This window comes from Amblyomma americanum, chromosome 3 (genome assembly GCF_052857255.1).
Source record: "Amblyomma americanum isolate KBUSLIRL-KWMA chromosome 3, ASM5285725v1, whole genome shotgun sequence".
NCBI lineage: Eukaryota > Metazoa > Arthropoda > Arachnida > Ixodida > Ixodidae > Amblyomma > Amblyomma americanum.
In genome coordinates this window covers 50,105,822-50,122,944 of record NC_135499.1, presented here as the reverse complement: position 1 = coordinate 50,122,944, position 17,123 = coordinate 50,105,822, and the positions used below count along the sequence as shown (strand labels likewise).

The 17,123-nt window shown below is 49.9% G+C and overlaps 1 protein-coding gene across 1 annotated transcript in view; it reads left to right on the top strand.

The window, feature by feature from the left end:
• LOC144123713 (cholesterol transporter ABCA5-like) overlaps positions 1-17,123 on the top strand; it is a 22,643-nt gene extending 5,520 nt beyond the window's left edge. The window contains exons 5-6 of the mRNA XM_077656491.1: positions 7,400-7,649; positions 16,991-17,123. Coding sequence (XP_077512617.1) covers positions 7,400-7,649; positions 16,991-17,123 — 383 coding nt within the window. The remainder of the gene's footprint in view (positions 1-7,399; positions 7,650-16,990) is intronic.

Here is a 17,123-nt window from a genome sequence, read left to right as displayed (position 1 = left end):
ATCAAATCGGGAGCAGTAAATTCTTGCCCCGTGAAATTTGTCGCCTTCCGTACGTGGCAGAATTCACGACCGACATCAGACATGTGCAAGGTGTTGCAACGCGCCGGCGGATGCTCTGTTACGTGTTACTGCTTCCGTCGCCTCTGCTGCTCCATCACCGAACCTCGACTTTGCCGCCATCGCAGAAGCACACCAGCATGACTCGGAAGTTATTGACCTTCGCAAGGACACCGGATCACTTGTTCTCCGTGAAATTCTCCTCCATTCGTGCTCAGTCTCGATCATCTGCGACACATCGGTCGGCACTCCGCGGCCTTTGGTCCCCTCTGCCTTTCGTCGTCTTGTCTTCGACGCCCTCCACGGCCTGTCCCATCCCGGAATTCGCGTCACGCAGCATCTTCTCACAAAACGTTACGTCTGGCCCGGCATCAACAAGGTCGTGCGCGCCTGGACCCGTGCCTGTCTGGCTTGCCAGCAGTCTAAAACTCAGCGACAAACGATCTCTCCCTTCGGCTCGTTCCCTCCGCCGTCAGCCCGGTTTGACAACGTTAATCTCGATATCTAGGGTCCGTAGCCACCTTCCGCTGGACAGTCATATCTTCGTACTTGCATCGATCGGCTTACTCGCTGGCCCGAAGTGTTCCCTCTGCCTGACGCCACCAGTGACACCATCACCAGAACATTCGTCGCCGGCTGGGTCTCCCGTTAAGGGGTTCCCTCGACCATCACCACTGACCGTGGCACCCAGTTTGAATCTTCACATTTTAATAACCTTATGACTTTACTTGGAACTTCCCGAATAAGAACTACTGCTTACCATCACATCGCCAACGGCATGATCGAACGCTTCCATCGTTCGCTAAAAACATCCCTCAAAGCCCTACTCGACACCGCCCACTGGACTGCCTCTCTACCACTGGCTCTGATCAGCCTCCATGCTACACTTAAACAAGATCTGCGTTGCACTCTGGCAGAACTTGTATTCGACTCACCCTTGCGTCTTTCTGTGAATTTTTCGAATCTACTGATTCGTCTACAAGTCCCGACCCTACCGATCACGTGACACAGCTTCGCTATTGTTGCCGTCATCTCAGAGCGCCACATCTCCGACGCCAGTCTCGACCATCTTCACATGTTCCATCCGAACTAGCGACTTGCACACACGTCTTTGTTTTTGTTCCCCGAGGCTGTGTCCGCAAGCCGCTTCAGCGACACTGCGACGGCCCCTTCCGTGTACTCGAAAGAACATCGAGGTTCTTCATCGTTGATATTCATGGGCGCACTGATACCATTTCAATCGACCTCTTGAAGCCAGCCTTCACAGAGTACGCCCCGCCCACTGGACCTTCATGTGTGCTTTTTCTGCCCCAACCGGCCAGCTTCCCTCCTCCACCATATTTCCGCGCCACTCCTCAGAAGCGGAAAGTATCGTTCTGGCTTCCAGCTTCACCGGACCCCTTCACTAGCAGGGGGGGGGGGGGGGGGGGGGCTTCTGTAGCAGCAGCAGCGGTCTTACCGCAGCAAGAGCAGCACCAGCCGCAGTGGATGACGACGCCGAAGTGCAACCGAACTGCGCTGCCTCCTCGTGATGGCATCACGCGCCGTTCGGCTGCACGCCATCGTTATAGCACTGCAGCCAGTAAATCAATCATTTCCTTCATCGTGCCGGCTTCATACTGATGCGGGCGACATTTTATCTCGATTGATCGCATCCAGGCAGAGCTGATTCTACGTTGTTCCAGAATGTTATAGTAACTTTGCACGCTTTATCTCGAAAGTTCGCTATCAGGTTTAAATTGAGCATGGCCGAGAGCGGCAGGGATTCTGTTCGAGGACCACAGAGCACGCTTGTTGCTACGCTGCCGCCGAGTGATTCAGTCCATTGTGGGTGCAAGTCAGCCCAAATAAAGTTTTGTTTAGCCACCATTTTCGCAGACTTTCTGCTCTCCGGATTGCAGTCACCACTTCGTGGCATCTGGTGGAGGTGCTGGGCAGCCTTCGATGTTACCGACGCCCCCTTCAAGTAGCGACAGCAGCAGTTAATCGAGCTATCAGAGGTCTTCAGGGAGATCAGGACCCTGCCGCACCGAACCCGACAGCGAAAAGACGCTGCTACGAGCACCACAACATCGCCAAAGATGTCGACCTCGATCATAGTGCAACATCCGTGGGTGCCGCCAACTTTCAGCGGATCTCTAGCCGAAGACCCCGAAGAATGGTTGGACCAATTTGAGCGCGTGGCATTATTCAACAAGCTGGATGACGCGGCAAAAATTAGGCACGTATTTTTCTCACTGCAGGGCTCAGCACGTACGTGATACGAAAACCACGAGTCGTCCCTAACGACGTGGCAGCTATTCAAGAGGGAATCCTTGAAGGTATTCACCAATGTCGTGATGAGAGAAAGAGCCAAAGGACTGCTAGAGTCCAGAATCCAGCTTCCGAACGAGCCCGTCCGTGGTTACGTCGAAGCGATAAAGTGCCTATTTCGCCGCGCCGAACCCGAGAAGATCGAGGAAAATAAAGTTCAGCTTTTAATGCGCTGACTAAAGGAACAACTCTTTGGCAGCCTCGTTCGCCAGCCGCCAAAAACAATCGACGAATTCATGCAAGAAGCCTACACGATCGAGAAGGCTCTCGACGTCCGGGCTCGGCAGTACAATCGCCCTTTCTATGTCTGTGAAATACGTCCGGACACATCGACCACCACTGGTGACAACTTGCGGGAAGTCATCCGCAAAATCGTCCGCGAGGAGCTGCGCCGACTGCCTTCCTCCCCACAGCCGCACGCAGCGGCTATCATGGATGTGGTATGAGAAGTGCAACAGGCACTTGGCACCCCGACCGCCACAGAACTCCAAGCCATGATAGGCCGCTGCAGTACACACTCATCAGCCCCAACGACAACCCCTACGTCCTCTTCGACTTGAACCACTTGTTCCCGAACGCCGCCTCCCTGCCCCCGCCCGCCCAGCCTATGAGCGACGCTGAAGCCGCAGGAAATGCGACGCCTGGAGGACTTCCGACAACCGGCCGTTGTGCTTCCATTGCGGAGAGGCCGGCCATATTCTCCGTCACTGCCCGTACCGACGTATTGGTCTTCGAGGATTTGCTGTTGAGGCCTCACGACCATGCTTCGGCCAACGTCCGCAGGAAATCGGCGTGTATCTGCGTCGAGAGGAGTACAGGCCGAACCGCTTTTCGCGCTCACCATCGCCGTCAACCCCGCGCTTTTCATCGCCACGCCGCAACTAAGCAGCCGCGGTACGAGGAAGGTCTCCCAGCCCCCGTAGGGGAAACTAAAGACAGCAACCTATGGAGGTGAGGTTGCTCACGAGCGAAACTCCAAAGATCCTCCACCAACCACGCCCCATGAAGACGCTGCATCCGTTACGCCGCATGAAGGAGCTACACTCGCTGCACCGATGCCGCACAAAATGACAACCTCGACCAAGACGCGACCCGCATTCAAAACGACGCCGCCACATTGAAAATCTTGGGCCATCAGCACCTGCCAGTGCCCAGAGCGCAAGTCCGAAGAGGAAAAGGTCTTCCTTCCTGAAGGGAGTCATCAAGCGCGTCATCGACACGAGGCAGGGGGCAGACGTCCTTCCGAGTAATTGTGTTTAGCCGGCGGTAGTCTACGCAGAATCTAGTTCAACCGTCCTTTTTCTTAACAAGCACAACCGCAGAAGACCACGGGCTGTGAGAGGGCTGGATCACTCCACGGTGTAGCATGTAGCTCACCTGTCAGATGACAGCGGATGGAAGAGGCTGCCCAGCTTGGGTCGGGGTGTCGGTCATCGTGGTAGAGGCTGGTAAGGTACGACTGCGTAGCTCCAGCGTGAGACCAGGCGGCACCTCCACCAAGTGTTACAAGGCAAATAAAACAATGTGGATGGCCACAATATTTGCTATAACAGCGGTGCTGAAGAGATCAGCGTATGTGAGGACAGACCCGAGTTTCGTCAACTTCGTCTTTGTGCTTCGTCGGCGCTGGCTGCTGGAGCATCGAGCCCCAACTGTCTTTCTTGCACAGCAAACATATCGCAAAAATGTGCGTAGCATATATACTCAACATTTTCGCAGGCCATGAGTGATGAAATAACAGGAGTTGATTATGACCTTGCTTGAAGTATTGGCAATAACAGCCAAATTGACGTCATATTACTAGACTTCGCTAAAGCTTTCGAGGTTGTATGCAATTCCAAACTAGTCCCAAACTACGGGGTTTCATCGGGGACGGGAAACTTTTGGTTTGGATTGAAGATTTCTTGCGGCCATTTTCCCACTTCGTTTTGTGTCATCACATTCAATCCAAAACGTTTGCAGTCACATTCGGAACTTCTCAAAGCTCTGTCCTTAGGTGCTTGATTTTTCTAGTCTTTATTATTGACCTTACCACCGATATTACCTGTTACATTAAGCTCTTTGTTGATAACTGCATAATGTACAGAGAAATCGAAAGATAGGAAGATCATGCCATGCTTAACAAACAAAACATTTAGACGGGTGTAATAACCGGCAAATGTCAAATAACAAACTGGAATTTGAAGCAATTGCACTGAGTAGAAAAAACAACCATCGAGTTTTTGTACAAAGCCAATGGTACTCCACTGCCTTCGTCAACGAACCCAAATACTTGGGCGGTACATTAAGTAACGATCTTATATGGGGCAAACACAGGCAACATCCTTTAAACTGCACAGCGGAAGCTGTTTTTCCTTATAAGGTGTCATATTCGCCTTGCGTAAGCAGAAACAAAACTTTTAGCTCACAAAACGTCTATTAGACCTGTACCTAATATGCTAACGCTGTTTGGGTTCCTCAGTCTGTTTATGATATTTTACGACTTGAAAGAATAAAGCATAAATCACTGAGGTTGATTCACAACAGACAGACTCGCAAACAGAACTAGCTGAAATATCTGGGCTCTAAACACTATCAACAAGGACAAAGCGGGCGCGTCTAAAATTCCTCTATCAGCTTCTTAATAATACCTTTAAGGTCGGTTCACCAAAGTACATTTTACTGTCACGGAAACAAACGTTAAGGAATCAGCACACGTATACGCTAACCGGATATCCATACCACAGCGACAGTTTCAGACCCTCTTCCCGATAGTAAGAAGAGAATGGAACCGCTTGGACGCATCGATTACTCATGCTGATCCATGTTCAATTTCTGTTTCCCACTAGACGCTGCATTTTAAACACTTGTGACGAGGTTAGGAACTTTTCCTTCATTTTTAATATTTAATGAAGTAGACTGAGCTTTGTGCCCATGTTTACAGTTTTGAAATTGTGCAAATGTGTTAGCTTCTTTTCAGTTTTGTGTGCTGTATGAATTGTCTAATTTATTGTCTTTTGCAGAGTTTCTTTTAGAAACTCCGATGCATGCAATACCCACCTGCTAAGTTCTCAACCAAAGACTGGGAGTATTCTAAATAAGTAAATAAAATAATAAAATCTAAGCAAGCGAGTCTAAGGTGTGCGGCCGTCTCAGTAGGTTCTAGGCCAGCGTGCCAGCTTCTGGATCCTGTAGAGCAGCTGTAATAGGACGGCAGCCAATTCAAAACTCTGGAGACAAGAGTGGAAAAGCTGTCATATTGCAGAGGTTTGCAGGAAAGATGCATGGGTTTGTGTAGTGCGTGTATTGCGCTTAATGTTAGCTACTGGAAACATTACGAGCGGCGTGCTGGGTGACGGCCAGCGGAGAAATATGTACCGAATGCAGCGTGACGTTCATCACCAATCCGCATTGGCTCTCTTCCACACATTGAACAGGCGCAGGTATTTTTTTTATCTGCAGTTTTCTGTCAACCAGAAATTTATGGAACAAAAGTAACTGGGAGCGGTTCTGGAGCCAAGTAGGTGATAAACGTTTTAAAGCGAATGCTTTACTGGCCGCGAACTTGCGATTTCGCCGTGGTGGTGCTCCGAGGAGGCACATGACACCACAACGCGCGCCTCGCCGTGAATATTTCTCTCTCGCTCCCTAGTCTCTACTGCGCATGGCCACTAGTAGCACCGAGCCACAGGTGTTCCGCCGCTGCGCAGCGTCGCGCCTTTCCTCAAAATACAACTTTCAATTTTCTCTTCTTTCTCTCGCTCCTTTATCCCTTCCTTTACGGCGCGGTTCGGGTGTCCATCGAGATACGTGAGACGGTTACTCTACTTCGCGCACTCGCTGCGCCATCTGGCATGACGTCACGCCGCGCGGCTCGCCGCCGTTTGGTATGACGTCACACGGTGTTCCTCGTCATTGCGCTCGCTTCGCCAGCAGCGTCGCATGCCTGTTAACATGTCGGATAATAATATAATAGCTACACAACCAGACTAACCTGGACTTGCCATCAATATTAACCAAGGCTAACCGGCATTAGCTTTTGCTACGCATATCCTGTCATAGCCGAGGTAAGCCACTGCCAAAATTTTATTGACAAGACCAGCGCCGATTTATGCCAGTGTACAGTAACCGCCTTGCATTAGGCTGCGCAGCTTGTTCAAGTTATGAGCGCTTAGAAACCTCTCCGCTCGTCGCCAGGATCTTCATGAAAGGCTCAGCATAAGAGATACAAATGAACAATGCAAGAGGAACTGAGCTGAAGTTTTGCGCTATACATACTTCTGCTTGTGGGTGGGCCTCTTTTACAATGAAATGCACTAACTGCTGACAGTTCGTCAGATGTATCCTAGTTGCGAAGTATACTGCTCTTCTAAATCATAGTACGAAGACAAACAAACCTTTTGTTTATTTTGCTCGGTAATGCACCTATTCGCCGCCAACACGATGCCTTCTGTGGCATGTCTTAGGTGGTGCACCACACTCTGTAGGTAATTTTCATAATTCGCTTGGTTCTGAAGCGCTTTCTTTAACCTTCTTTCTCGATACGGGCTGCATAAGGCATTGCGCCTACATGCCAGAAAACACTAATCTTGGCGCAGTTCTTAAATATATATTTCGGTCAGCGATTCGTTGTTTTCGTAAAAAATTAACTTACCGACAGTCTTGAAGCCCCGCTTGCAATGAGAATGATATTTGTTATGAAGTTTGCTGGAAACGGATAGCTCATAGCGTATCTGGATCGATACAAAAAAATTCCAACGCCACGAAGAGCTTGTTCGCATCGTCTTTGTCGCATTATATGACAAAGCACTCAGTCCTCAAGCACTTTGTTAAATGAGTGGATAGAATATGTGAAATAAGTAAAATGCACTCCAATGCAGAACTGTTGATAGTCACTGAGTTAGACGGTTTCGCTGCTGGTATCCAACAGATGGCGCTGTAGTTGGTAATGTTCCGTATGTCGCTTGTGAATAATATTAAGTCTAACGTACAGGGCATCTGGGCTTGATACAACTCATGGCGTAGGCGTCATCATTCCGTGCCGTTGCAGGGATTGGTTACCGGCTGCACATGACAACGACCGAGATGCCAAACGTGAAGCACATAATCGGCTTCGTCAAGACCGTCGTTGAGGGCGCAGAAGTGTTTCTCGAGCGCCGAGGCTTCCTCGTGTTCTCGCTCGGCAACCCGGAGCACGTGAAGCTAGTCAAGTTGCTGCAGGCCATCGAGGCAAACAAACGTTCGCTCGGCATCTTCACACTGGGCCTGGCCGCCACGTCACTGGAGGACGTGCTCTTGAAGTGCGCATTCCTTTCTCGCACATTGTCATTTGAACCAATTACCGCCGAATGTCACTTGTCTTATGCGGATGTTGTTGGTACACGTTTGAATTGGCGGAGGCCCGAACACAGAAGTTGCAAGAGCGCTTGTGTCTGGTGCTTTAATCAAGAAAAAGGTTACTCGAGGGGACGCAACAGAAGAAATGCAACACAACACCGAAAATCCCACGATGCATACACAATTCTCGGCGCTGTATACAGTATCGAACAAACAGATATGGGTGTTTACTATTTTTTCGCATGAAGTCAAAATATCAGGAATACAAAAGGGCTATTTGCTATTTCTGAATATATTATGATGCAATAATACCACGTTCCTTCGTCTGGAGGCCTTGGAGGTGTAACTGTTTGCCTTCAGTTCGTTTTCCAGCTTTGTCCTTTCATAGGCGCTTTTCACTGCGTTCATTTGCCGTCTGTTCTAAGTATTATTAACTTGTGTCGCTTTCAGGTGACATATTCTGAGGTTTAATGTATTAGTGCATATATATATATATATATATATATATATATATATAAGCAATACGTGCAGTGTGAGGGTGTGAGGTTACCATAACGCCATCAGGTAGTAGTGCATGTTAAAGAACTCCAGGTGGTCGAATTTTAAGGAGCCTTTCACTACGCAGTTCCTCACAGCCTGGATCGGTTTGGGACGTTATATCCCCCATAAAAATCATACATTCTTCAAATAGGAGTTATCTGCGGCAGCAACTATATCAAGAAAGACCAAAAGATATCACAGGATTTCAGAGTACCGGAGCTTACGCCTGCACAAGTTTTGAAGTCATATAGGTTCAAAGGAGGTTTGGTTTCTCGATCTTCGCAGGAGATGCCAGAACGAACAACTAAGTTGTTGAGAAAGACATTTTTCGCGCCAGCCTAGAAAAATGTACACTATTATAGATATCTGAGATGATACCACTCTGCTATTTGGCTCTGTAGTAACTTCATGGACAGTTAGACGTCATATGCAGAATGCTGAACTAAACGAAAGGAGCTGAGCTCATACTCCGCACATCTGCGAAAAGAATTGGGTTTCCAGGATGGTGTCGGTAAATGAACGCCCGGCGTGGATAGGTCACGAATGGAAAACAGTAATTACATGAATCGAAGTTCTTGCCGTGCGGGAATGGTGGGATTCCGTTGTATGCGTCACCCCAAACGCAATTTATATACACCTCGTCAGCTCACCACGTTAAATCACAGAGGTGGAAACGTAATGGCACAGGAATGATCCTCCACTCGTGGACTTTGTCTACTTCAGGCATTCAAGGTAACATGAGTGAAGAGGTTGATCAGGGCATCCTTAAAAAAGGTTATGCTTCCATAGGAACGCAAGAATCGGGGATTTCGATGAGTGTTTCAAAAGAATTACGGCCTGAAGCACTTTTCTACGCTTCTGAATGATTGGATAATGAAGACAGTGGACCATGTGGAGTGGTCAAGCCATCCTACCGGGGTTATTTCAATTGAATATTTTCACGTAGTAGCGAAGCAGTCCCGTGTGCAGGAAGACACCGAAAAGGGTTTCCAAACGAAACTCTTCGCTAGGCTTACTTGCGCCCATAAAGAACTTAATGACTCGGCGGCGGTGTGGCAACACGCGTGCTTGTGGCCGTCGAACAGAATGCCCGCCGCTCTTGGCCGTGCTCAATTTAAAGCGATCGCGAACTTTCGAGGTACCGCCTGCAAAGTTACAACATTCTGGAACAACGTAGAATCAGCTCCGCCTAGATGCGATCAAACTAGATAAATCTGGTCGCGTCTTGGAAACAAAGCGAGAAAGCCGCGTGCTGGCAGCTTGGAAGAATGAACAAACAACAGTACACAGATTTGAGGAATTACTCCGCTCACAAAAAAACATCGACCGGATGCTTTTAAACAAATAAGGTGACTAGCAACCAATAAAAAGAACAGTACACAATAAACACCGAGAATGGAAACAGCGCCCTTTAGCGCGCATAACAGGGCTTTAGTCGGACGACATGGAAAACTTCTGGTCTTGCGAGGCATCGCTAGGATGCAGCTATTTACTCAGGGACGACTTGGTAGTCGACTCTACCTAGCTGACGAACAACCCTGTAAGGGCCGAAATAGCGGCGCAAAATGTTTTTCATTCAATTCGCGGCGGGGAATCGGCGCCGAAACCCAGACTCGGTCTCCTGGCTTGTATTCCGCATTGCGTCGTCTTAGGGTGTAGCGTCTGGCGTCGGTCCGCTGCTGGCCTTTGATCCGTTTTCGGGCAAGTCTTCGGGCTTCTTTTGCGCGGTGAAAGTAGGTGGCGACGTCGACGTTATCTTCTTCGATAACGTTGGGCAGCATGGCGTCTAGCGTGGTCGTTGCCTCCCTGCCATGGACGAGCCAAAACGCGTCATCTGGGTGGTCTCCTGCACTGCGGTGGAGTAAGCGAAGACGACGTAAGGCAGGATGGCGTCCGAGGTCTTGTGTTCGGCATCGACATACATGGCGAGCATATCGGCGATGGTTTTGTTCAGGCGCTCGGTTAGTCCGTTGGTCTGCGGATGGTATGCAGTTGTCCTCCGGTGGCTGGTTTGGCTGTAACGCAGGATGGCTTGCGTTAGTTCCGCCGTGAATGCTGCTCCTCTGTCCGTGAAGAGGACATCGGGGGCGCCGTGTCGAAGAAGAATGCACTCCACGAAAAATTTGGCAACTTCTGCTGCTGTTCCGTTCGGTAGGGCTTTAGCCTCGGCGTAGCGAGTCAGGTAGTCGGTCGCTATGATGATCCACTTATTTCCTGACGTTGACTTTGAAAAAGGACCAAGCAAGTACATGGCGATCTGCTGAAAGGGCCTTGAGGGGGGTTCAATGGGGTTTATAAGTGCTGCTTGTCGGGTGCGAGGGGTCTTTCGTCGCCGACAATCTCCGTACGTTTTCACATTATGTGCGACATCGGCCGACAGTCGGGGCCAGTAATACTTGTCTTGAATGCGGCGGAGGGTGCGAGTAAACCCTATATGTCCAGCTGACGGCTCGTCGTGTGAAACCTGCAGAACTTCTTCGCGGAGGCAAGCAGGTACAACAAGGAGGAAGGCTATTACGTTCGCTGCGAAGTTCTTTACGTGGACACTACTTTGTACACAAAACGAAGACAATCCTTGCTTGAACGAGGCGGGAGTGAAGAAATCTTGCCCTCTCGATGAGGTGTATTAAGTCTGGGTCCGAGCCTTGCTGCTGTGCAGAGAAGCTGGAGCTGATGGGCCCAGGAAAGCGCCCTCAACCTCGTCCGGCGGCGGGGCATCTACAAGGGCTCGTGACAGACATTCGTTATGCTTGGGCAAACTAAAAAAGATTGAAATTAATAAGCCCCGTCCTGCACCACTGTCGGCATCAGAGTGCTTGCGTCCGGACTTGTAAACGACGGCGACGTCAAACTCCTGGATATGCAGACTCCATCTCCATCAGGCGAGGCGGCAGGAAGGGTCCTTCAAACTGGCAAGCCAGCACAGTGCGTGGTTATTGTGGACCACCCCGAGCGGTCGCGCATACTGGTAAGGGCGGCATTTTGATGTAGCCCAGATGATGGCAAGGCACTCCTCAGCTTTCAAATAGATAGCCTCGGCCTTAGACAGGAAACGGCTAGCGTATGCGATTAGATTATCCAGTCCGTCGGTTTTCTGAACGTGGACGGCGCCTAAGCCTACGCTTCTTGCGTCGGTATGAATTCGACTCGTAGTTTTCAACAAAGTTCTTGACGATTGGTGGGAACTGTAAACGACGCTGAAGATCCCTGAAGTCTTCTGCTTGCGGCGCGTTCTGTTTACAGGGTACTTCTGCCATTACATGTCAGTTGGGTGAGTTGTTTGGCGATGGGCGATAAGTCTTGACAAATCTTCGGAAATAAGCGCATAAGCGCACAGTTCGAAGAATCTGTGCACAGCTTTCTTATCGGCCGGCGGTGGGAACTGTGCAATAGCAGCTGTTTTCCGCGGGTATGGGCGTACTCCCTACTTGCTGACGATGTGGCCCAGAGACAGCGCCTCTTCTTAGGCAAAGTGGCACCTATCTGCGGTCAAGGACAGACCGGACGACTTGATTGCTTCTGGTACTGTTCGAAGCTTTTTAGGTGCTCTTCAAAATTCGAGGCGAAGAGAGCAACGTCATCTAAATAGACCAGACAAATTTGCCACTTCAGGCCTGCCGGCACTGTATCCATTACTCACTGAAACGTCGCTGGTGCAGAACAGAGACCAAGACATCACCTTGAACAAGAAGAGGCCATCCTGAGTAATGGATGCGGTTTTCTCACAATCTATTTCATTGACCTAAATTTTCCAGCCGCCAAAGTTGATATCCATCGATGAAAAATACTTGGCCTTACAGAAGCAGTCAAGTGCGTCGTCTATGTGGGGAAGGGGGTAGACGTCCTTCTTCGTTATGTTGTTTAAGCGACGGTAATCGACGCAGAATGGAAGTGCGCCGTCTTTTTTCCTCAACAGAACCACCGGTGCCGCTCAGCGGCTCTTCGACGCGGTTGGATGACGTTATCGCGAAGGATGTCTTCCACTTGGTTCCAGATGGCTTGTCGTTTTCGGGGTGACACACTGTAGGGGCTCTGGCGGAGAGGTCGGGCGTACTGGCCGGTTACAATGTGATGCTGGGCAATTAGCGTTTGTCGGACCTTCGGCGATGACGAGAAGCACTCTCTGCATCTTCGAAGGAGATTGCGGATCTGGTCTTGTTCTCTCCGGGGCATGGCTGTTTATGTCGAAGACGCGCTTGTGGTCTTCCTTAGGTGAATCTTCTGGGGCTCTATCGGGTAGGGCGAAGGCGCCGCGAACGTCGTATAGTTCGTCGAAGAAAGTAATCGTCGTTCCTTTGTTAACGTGCCGGTTTTCTTCGCTGATGTTCCTCAGCAGCATTTCAGGTCGACCACTGACCAATGCGGAAATATGCGATGCCTCTTGCGATGCTGATTCCTCGCTCTATAAGCAACTCTGTGCTCTCCTCGATGAAATTTCCTATGTTCCGGCATCCGTGGCACCTATGGTGACCATGACGCCTGATCGGGGTGGGACACTCACTTGTTCATCGACGACACTCAGGGGAGCTTGCTGCTTCATTTTTATCATCGAAGGGACGGCATCGTCCGCGTAGAAAGCGTGATGATCGTAGAAAGGTCAATGATCGCCTGATGCTCATTTAAAAAATCCTTGCCCAATATTACATCGCGGGAACAGTGGTGCAGCACTACGAAGGTCGTAGGATAATAATGTCACTTAACAGTCACTCGCGCTGTGCATCTTCCTGGTGGCGTAATGAGATGTCCTCGTGCGGTGCGAATTTGTGGGCCATCCCACGCGGTCGTGATTTTCCTGAATTGCGCAGCGAATGTTCCTCGGCGCTCGGCGTCGTCCTCGGGCGTCGGGTCATGGCTTCGACGGGCATATGAATCGTGGATAGGGCGTGTTGTCAGGGCTTTTCTGGGTGGGGGCGTCATTATGACCGGTCGCTTCGGGATCGAGCTCGTGTTTGTGTGCGCTGTCGGCGTAGTGGATGCGGCGTCGTCATGCGGCGTGGTCGGTGGAGAATCTTAGTCGTTTCGCTGGTGAACAACCTCGCCTTAAAGGGAGCCACTGCGTAGCTGTGGCCCGGAGACGCAAAACGGGGCGTGGACGGAGGAGGGGAGCGGTAGAGACGGCTAGATGACACGTGCTCCTCCTCGAAGCAGGTGCTCGTCGACATTCCGCGGTATTTGGCCGAGACGGGTTCATGGGGCATCAATTGAGAAGCCACGCAAGCCCATTCTTTTGTAGGGCCAGTGACGAAGAATGTAGCCGGGTTCGCCGCAGTGGAAGCAGTGGTCGGGGGTCCTCCAGAGGTCGGCTTTTTTGGTGGGAGCATTTGAATCATTCAATATCATAAGTGTAGACAAGTTGTATGAATTTCGCCTATTACAGTCAATCTACTTTTCCTCCCCTGAAGTTACTAACCTTCTAAAGTCCTTGGCATCCTTAGAGCGACGAAATATTAGCGTGCAAACAAGAAATGTTGATGCGTGGGCAGTTCCTCATTTTCGTACATTTTATAAATATCAGTCACTTACCCATAACCTCCCTACAATACTAAACAAATATAGACACACAGTGGGCTTGAACAAAAAACAATTACATTCCTGTTTTGTGCAGTTGTGATCCATTAATTTTTGTTTGCTGTTTCCGCGTATGTGCTTTTCAGTTGTTTTATTTTGGTTTCAGTTCATTACTGGTAGCTTTATGTGATTATCATTATTACCTGTCACAGTAACTGTTTTATTATTTCCCTATTACTGTCTACCTATGTACTATTCATCTATTATGTTTCTATTCTTTACGCTGCTGCCTTGTAATGGTCTCTTGGGCCTCGTCAAGCTTTTGTGTAGCTTTTAGCCCAAGAGACCATCCAGTTGTCTTCTGGAAATAAAGATGTATTGTATTGTATTGTATAACTTAGCTGGGTGGGCGGGCGATTGGGATCTTTGGAGCGGTGTATATACAGCTCCTCACGCTCAGTGGGAGGACGCCTTTGGCTGCGCACCTGGACGTAGCATGGCCTGGGGTTGTTTGGCTGTCGAAGTCCCGGTGCCAAATGCCTGTTGCACTTCTCGCACCACATCCATGAGGGTCGCTGCTTGAGGCCGTAGGGAAGCTGGCAGCAGTCGTCGTAGCTCCTCGCGGATGATTTCGTGGATAACTTCCTGCAAGTTGTCGCTGGTGGTGGTCGTCGTGTCCGGACGGATTGCACAAACAGAGGGAGGCGGTTGTACTGCCGAGCCCGGACATCGACGGTCTTTTCCATCGTGTAGGCTTCTTGCATGAATTCGTCGACTATTATTGGCGTCTGGCGGACTAGGCCTAAAAAAAGCTATTTTTTTACGGCGCACATTAAAAGCTGAACTTTATTTTCTTCGGTCATATCGGGGCGGCACGGCAAAAGAGGCGCTACATCTCTTCGACGTAACGGCGGACAGGTTTGTTCGAAAGCTGGAACCTGGACTCGAGGAGTCGTTCGGCTCTTTCTTTCCTCCCGACATTGGTGAATACTTTCAAAAGTTCCTTCTTGAGCCCCATGTTTTTAGGAACGACTCGTGGGTTCCGTACCACGTACGTGCCGAGCCATCCAGTGAGAAAAAATTAGGCAGTGGCTTAGCTCTGGTTAAGCCTGGATATACAAGCGAAAAGCTTCAGTTATGCTTGGTTTGACGTCATGTTATGCTTTGTAGCTTCGCTGGTATTGTATACATTGTTTATCTATAGGCGCAGACTTGGTTATTCAATGGCACATGTCGCACGCCTATTTTCTGGCATGCGCAATACATAGCCTCCTTGCGCATGAACATGACGCACATGTGCAGTAGCGCGCGGCTGCTGCGTCAGGTGACAGAGTCGGCGGCGGCGACGGCTGCGGCGAGGAGCGACCACTTGTGCGGCGCGTGACGTCACTCGTTTTCGCGCATGCGCATAACTCACCAGCCGCCACCTGCGCCTTGCGTTATGTCACTCGTGCTCCGACATACGCCGGCTCGCGCGAAGCGTGGTGTTGACAAGCGTAGTGAAGCTTTTCGCTTCAGTATAGGTGCCAAATTTTCGCCGCATTATCCCACTTGTCGAGTGATGCCACGCGCTCAAATTGGTGTAACAATTTTCCGGGGTCTTCGTCTAGGGATCCATTGAAAGATGGTGGCCCCCGCGGCTGCTGCAGTATGATCGTGTCGACATCTTTGGCGAGGTTGCGGTGCTCGTAGCAGCGTCTTTTCTCTGTCGGATGTGGTCCGGCACGGCCCCGAAATCAGTTTACGCCCCTTGAAGACGTCGGTTGGCTCGGTGAGCTGGTGACTCGTCCTCCGGTGTGAAACGCAGAGGGCTTGTGGCACGGCTTACAGGGGGTGCCCGGTACATAGACGCTATCCCGTACCTCCACCAGATGTCACGTAGTAGTGACGGCAGTCCGGTGTGCAGGAATAAAGCGAAAATGGTTTCCAAACGAAACTCTTTATTAGGCTGATTTGCGCTCACAAATAACTGAAAGACTCGGCTGCGGCGTAGGAACAAGCGTGCTCGGCGGTCGCCGAACAGAATGCCCGCCGCTCTCGGCCGTGCTCAATTTAAAGCTGATAGCGAACTTTCGAGATACGACGTGAAAAATTACAACATTATGAAACAATGTAGAAGCAGCTCCGGCTCGATGCGATCAATCTAGATAAATCTGGTCGCGTTTTGCACAAAAACGATTAAGCTTCTTGCCGGCTGCCTTGAAAAATGAACAAACAAGCAGTGCACAGATTCGCAGCAATATATTTGGATTAGCGTCGTGCGTCGTCTGAGCGGCAAGAAAGACAGGCGCGCCTAGTATAAAGTCGAGAGGCTGCTGCGAGAGTGGGGTGATGAACAAGCAACCAGCGAGACCATTTATCTACATGTTAGCCCATTGTCTGCAGAATACAGTAGCAAAAACTAGTTCTAGAACCGATAATTTAACTACGTCAATACTATCACTGCATTAATTGCAAAAAGCAGACAATTCCAGTACATTCTGCTGCAGCGAAGAAACAGTTTATTGTGCGACTTATGGCAATGAATCGGGTTAATGTGATACGCTGACGATGCTTTGTTAGCAGCGTCGTCGTGAGAGCGTATTGCAGTCATGGTTAACTGATAACGTAGTACGCTGTGTCCGCCTTATCGCTCGCTTAAGCTTTCTGAGTCGTTGCTTCAATAAAGTCCCCTACAACGCAACGCTGGATGTGTATAGCGTTTTGCGGACGCCAGGACGAGGTTACATTTGTTCTTGGGAGACTGTGTGTGGTAGAATTCAAAGCGACACCGCTCGGTGTTAGGAGCAGGAATGGATAAACTAAGACAAGGTAAATACGCGTTGTTACCAGAAACGTTAACTCTCTTTCTTCCTTTTTTTGCGCTTTTCACTGCCAAAGGTATTTGCAGAATGGCCAGAAAGTCCTCATTTAAGCATTCGCAACAGTAACGTGTGCAAGCAGCAAGCCTTCATAAGCCGAATACCTCTAATTCCTCAAAGCAAGTCTTCTCTTTACGAGAAGATACCCCCGAATCTGCACTGTGGAGGGCCGTGGTACACTCAACATTTTTCTCTGGACAATCTGGACATTTGCCAGGATTGCCAAGGTTCGCCTCTATTCCGTGCAGAATCAACTTGCAAACATTTTGCTTGCTCGCACCAAACGAAATATTACCGGACACGGACGGCACCACTATGAAAGCCCGAACTTATTGAAGCCCCCCTTCACACATTTAGAGAGCAAAACGAAGAGCGGCATTGATTTTACGGCGCAGGGTGGACGAAGAAAACGTGGTCATGGAGTCTGAGGGCGAGTCCAGCGAGCCGGAGAGCAGCGGCGGACTTGGCGATGCTCCTTCCAAGCCCAAGGAGCAGGAAACGAAGAGTTCCAAGGATGAGGAAGGTTAG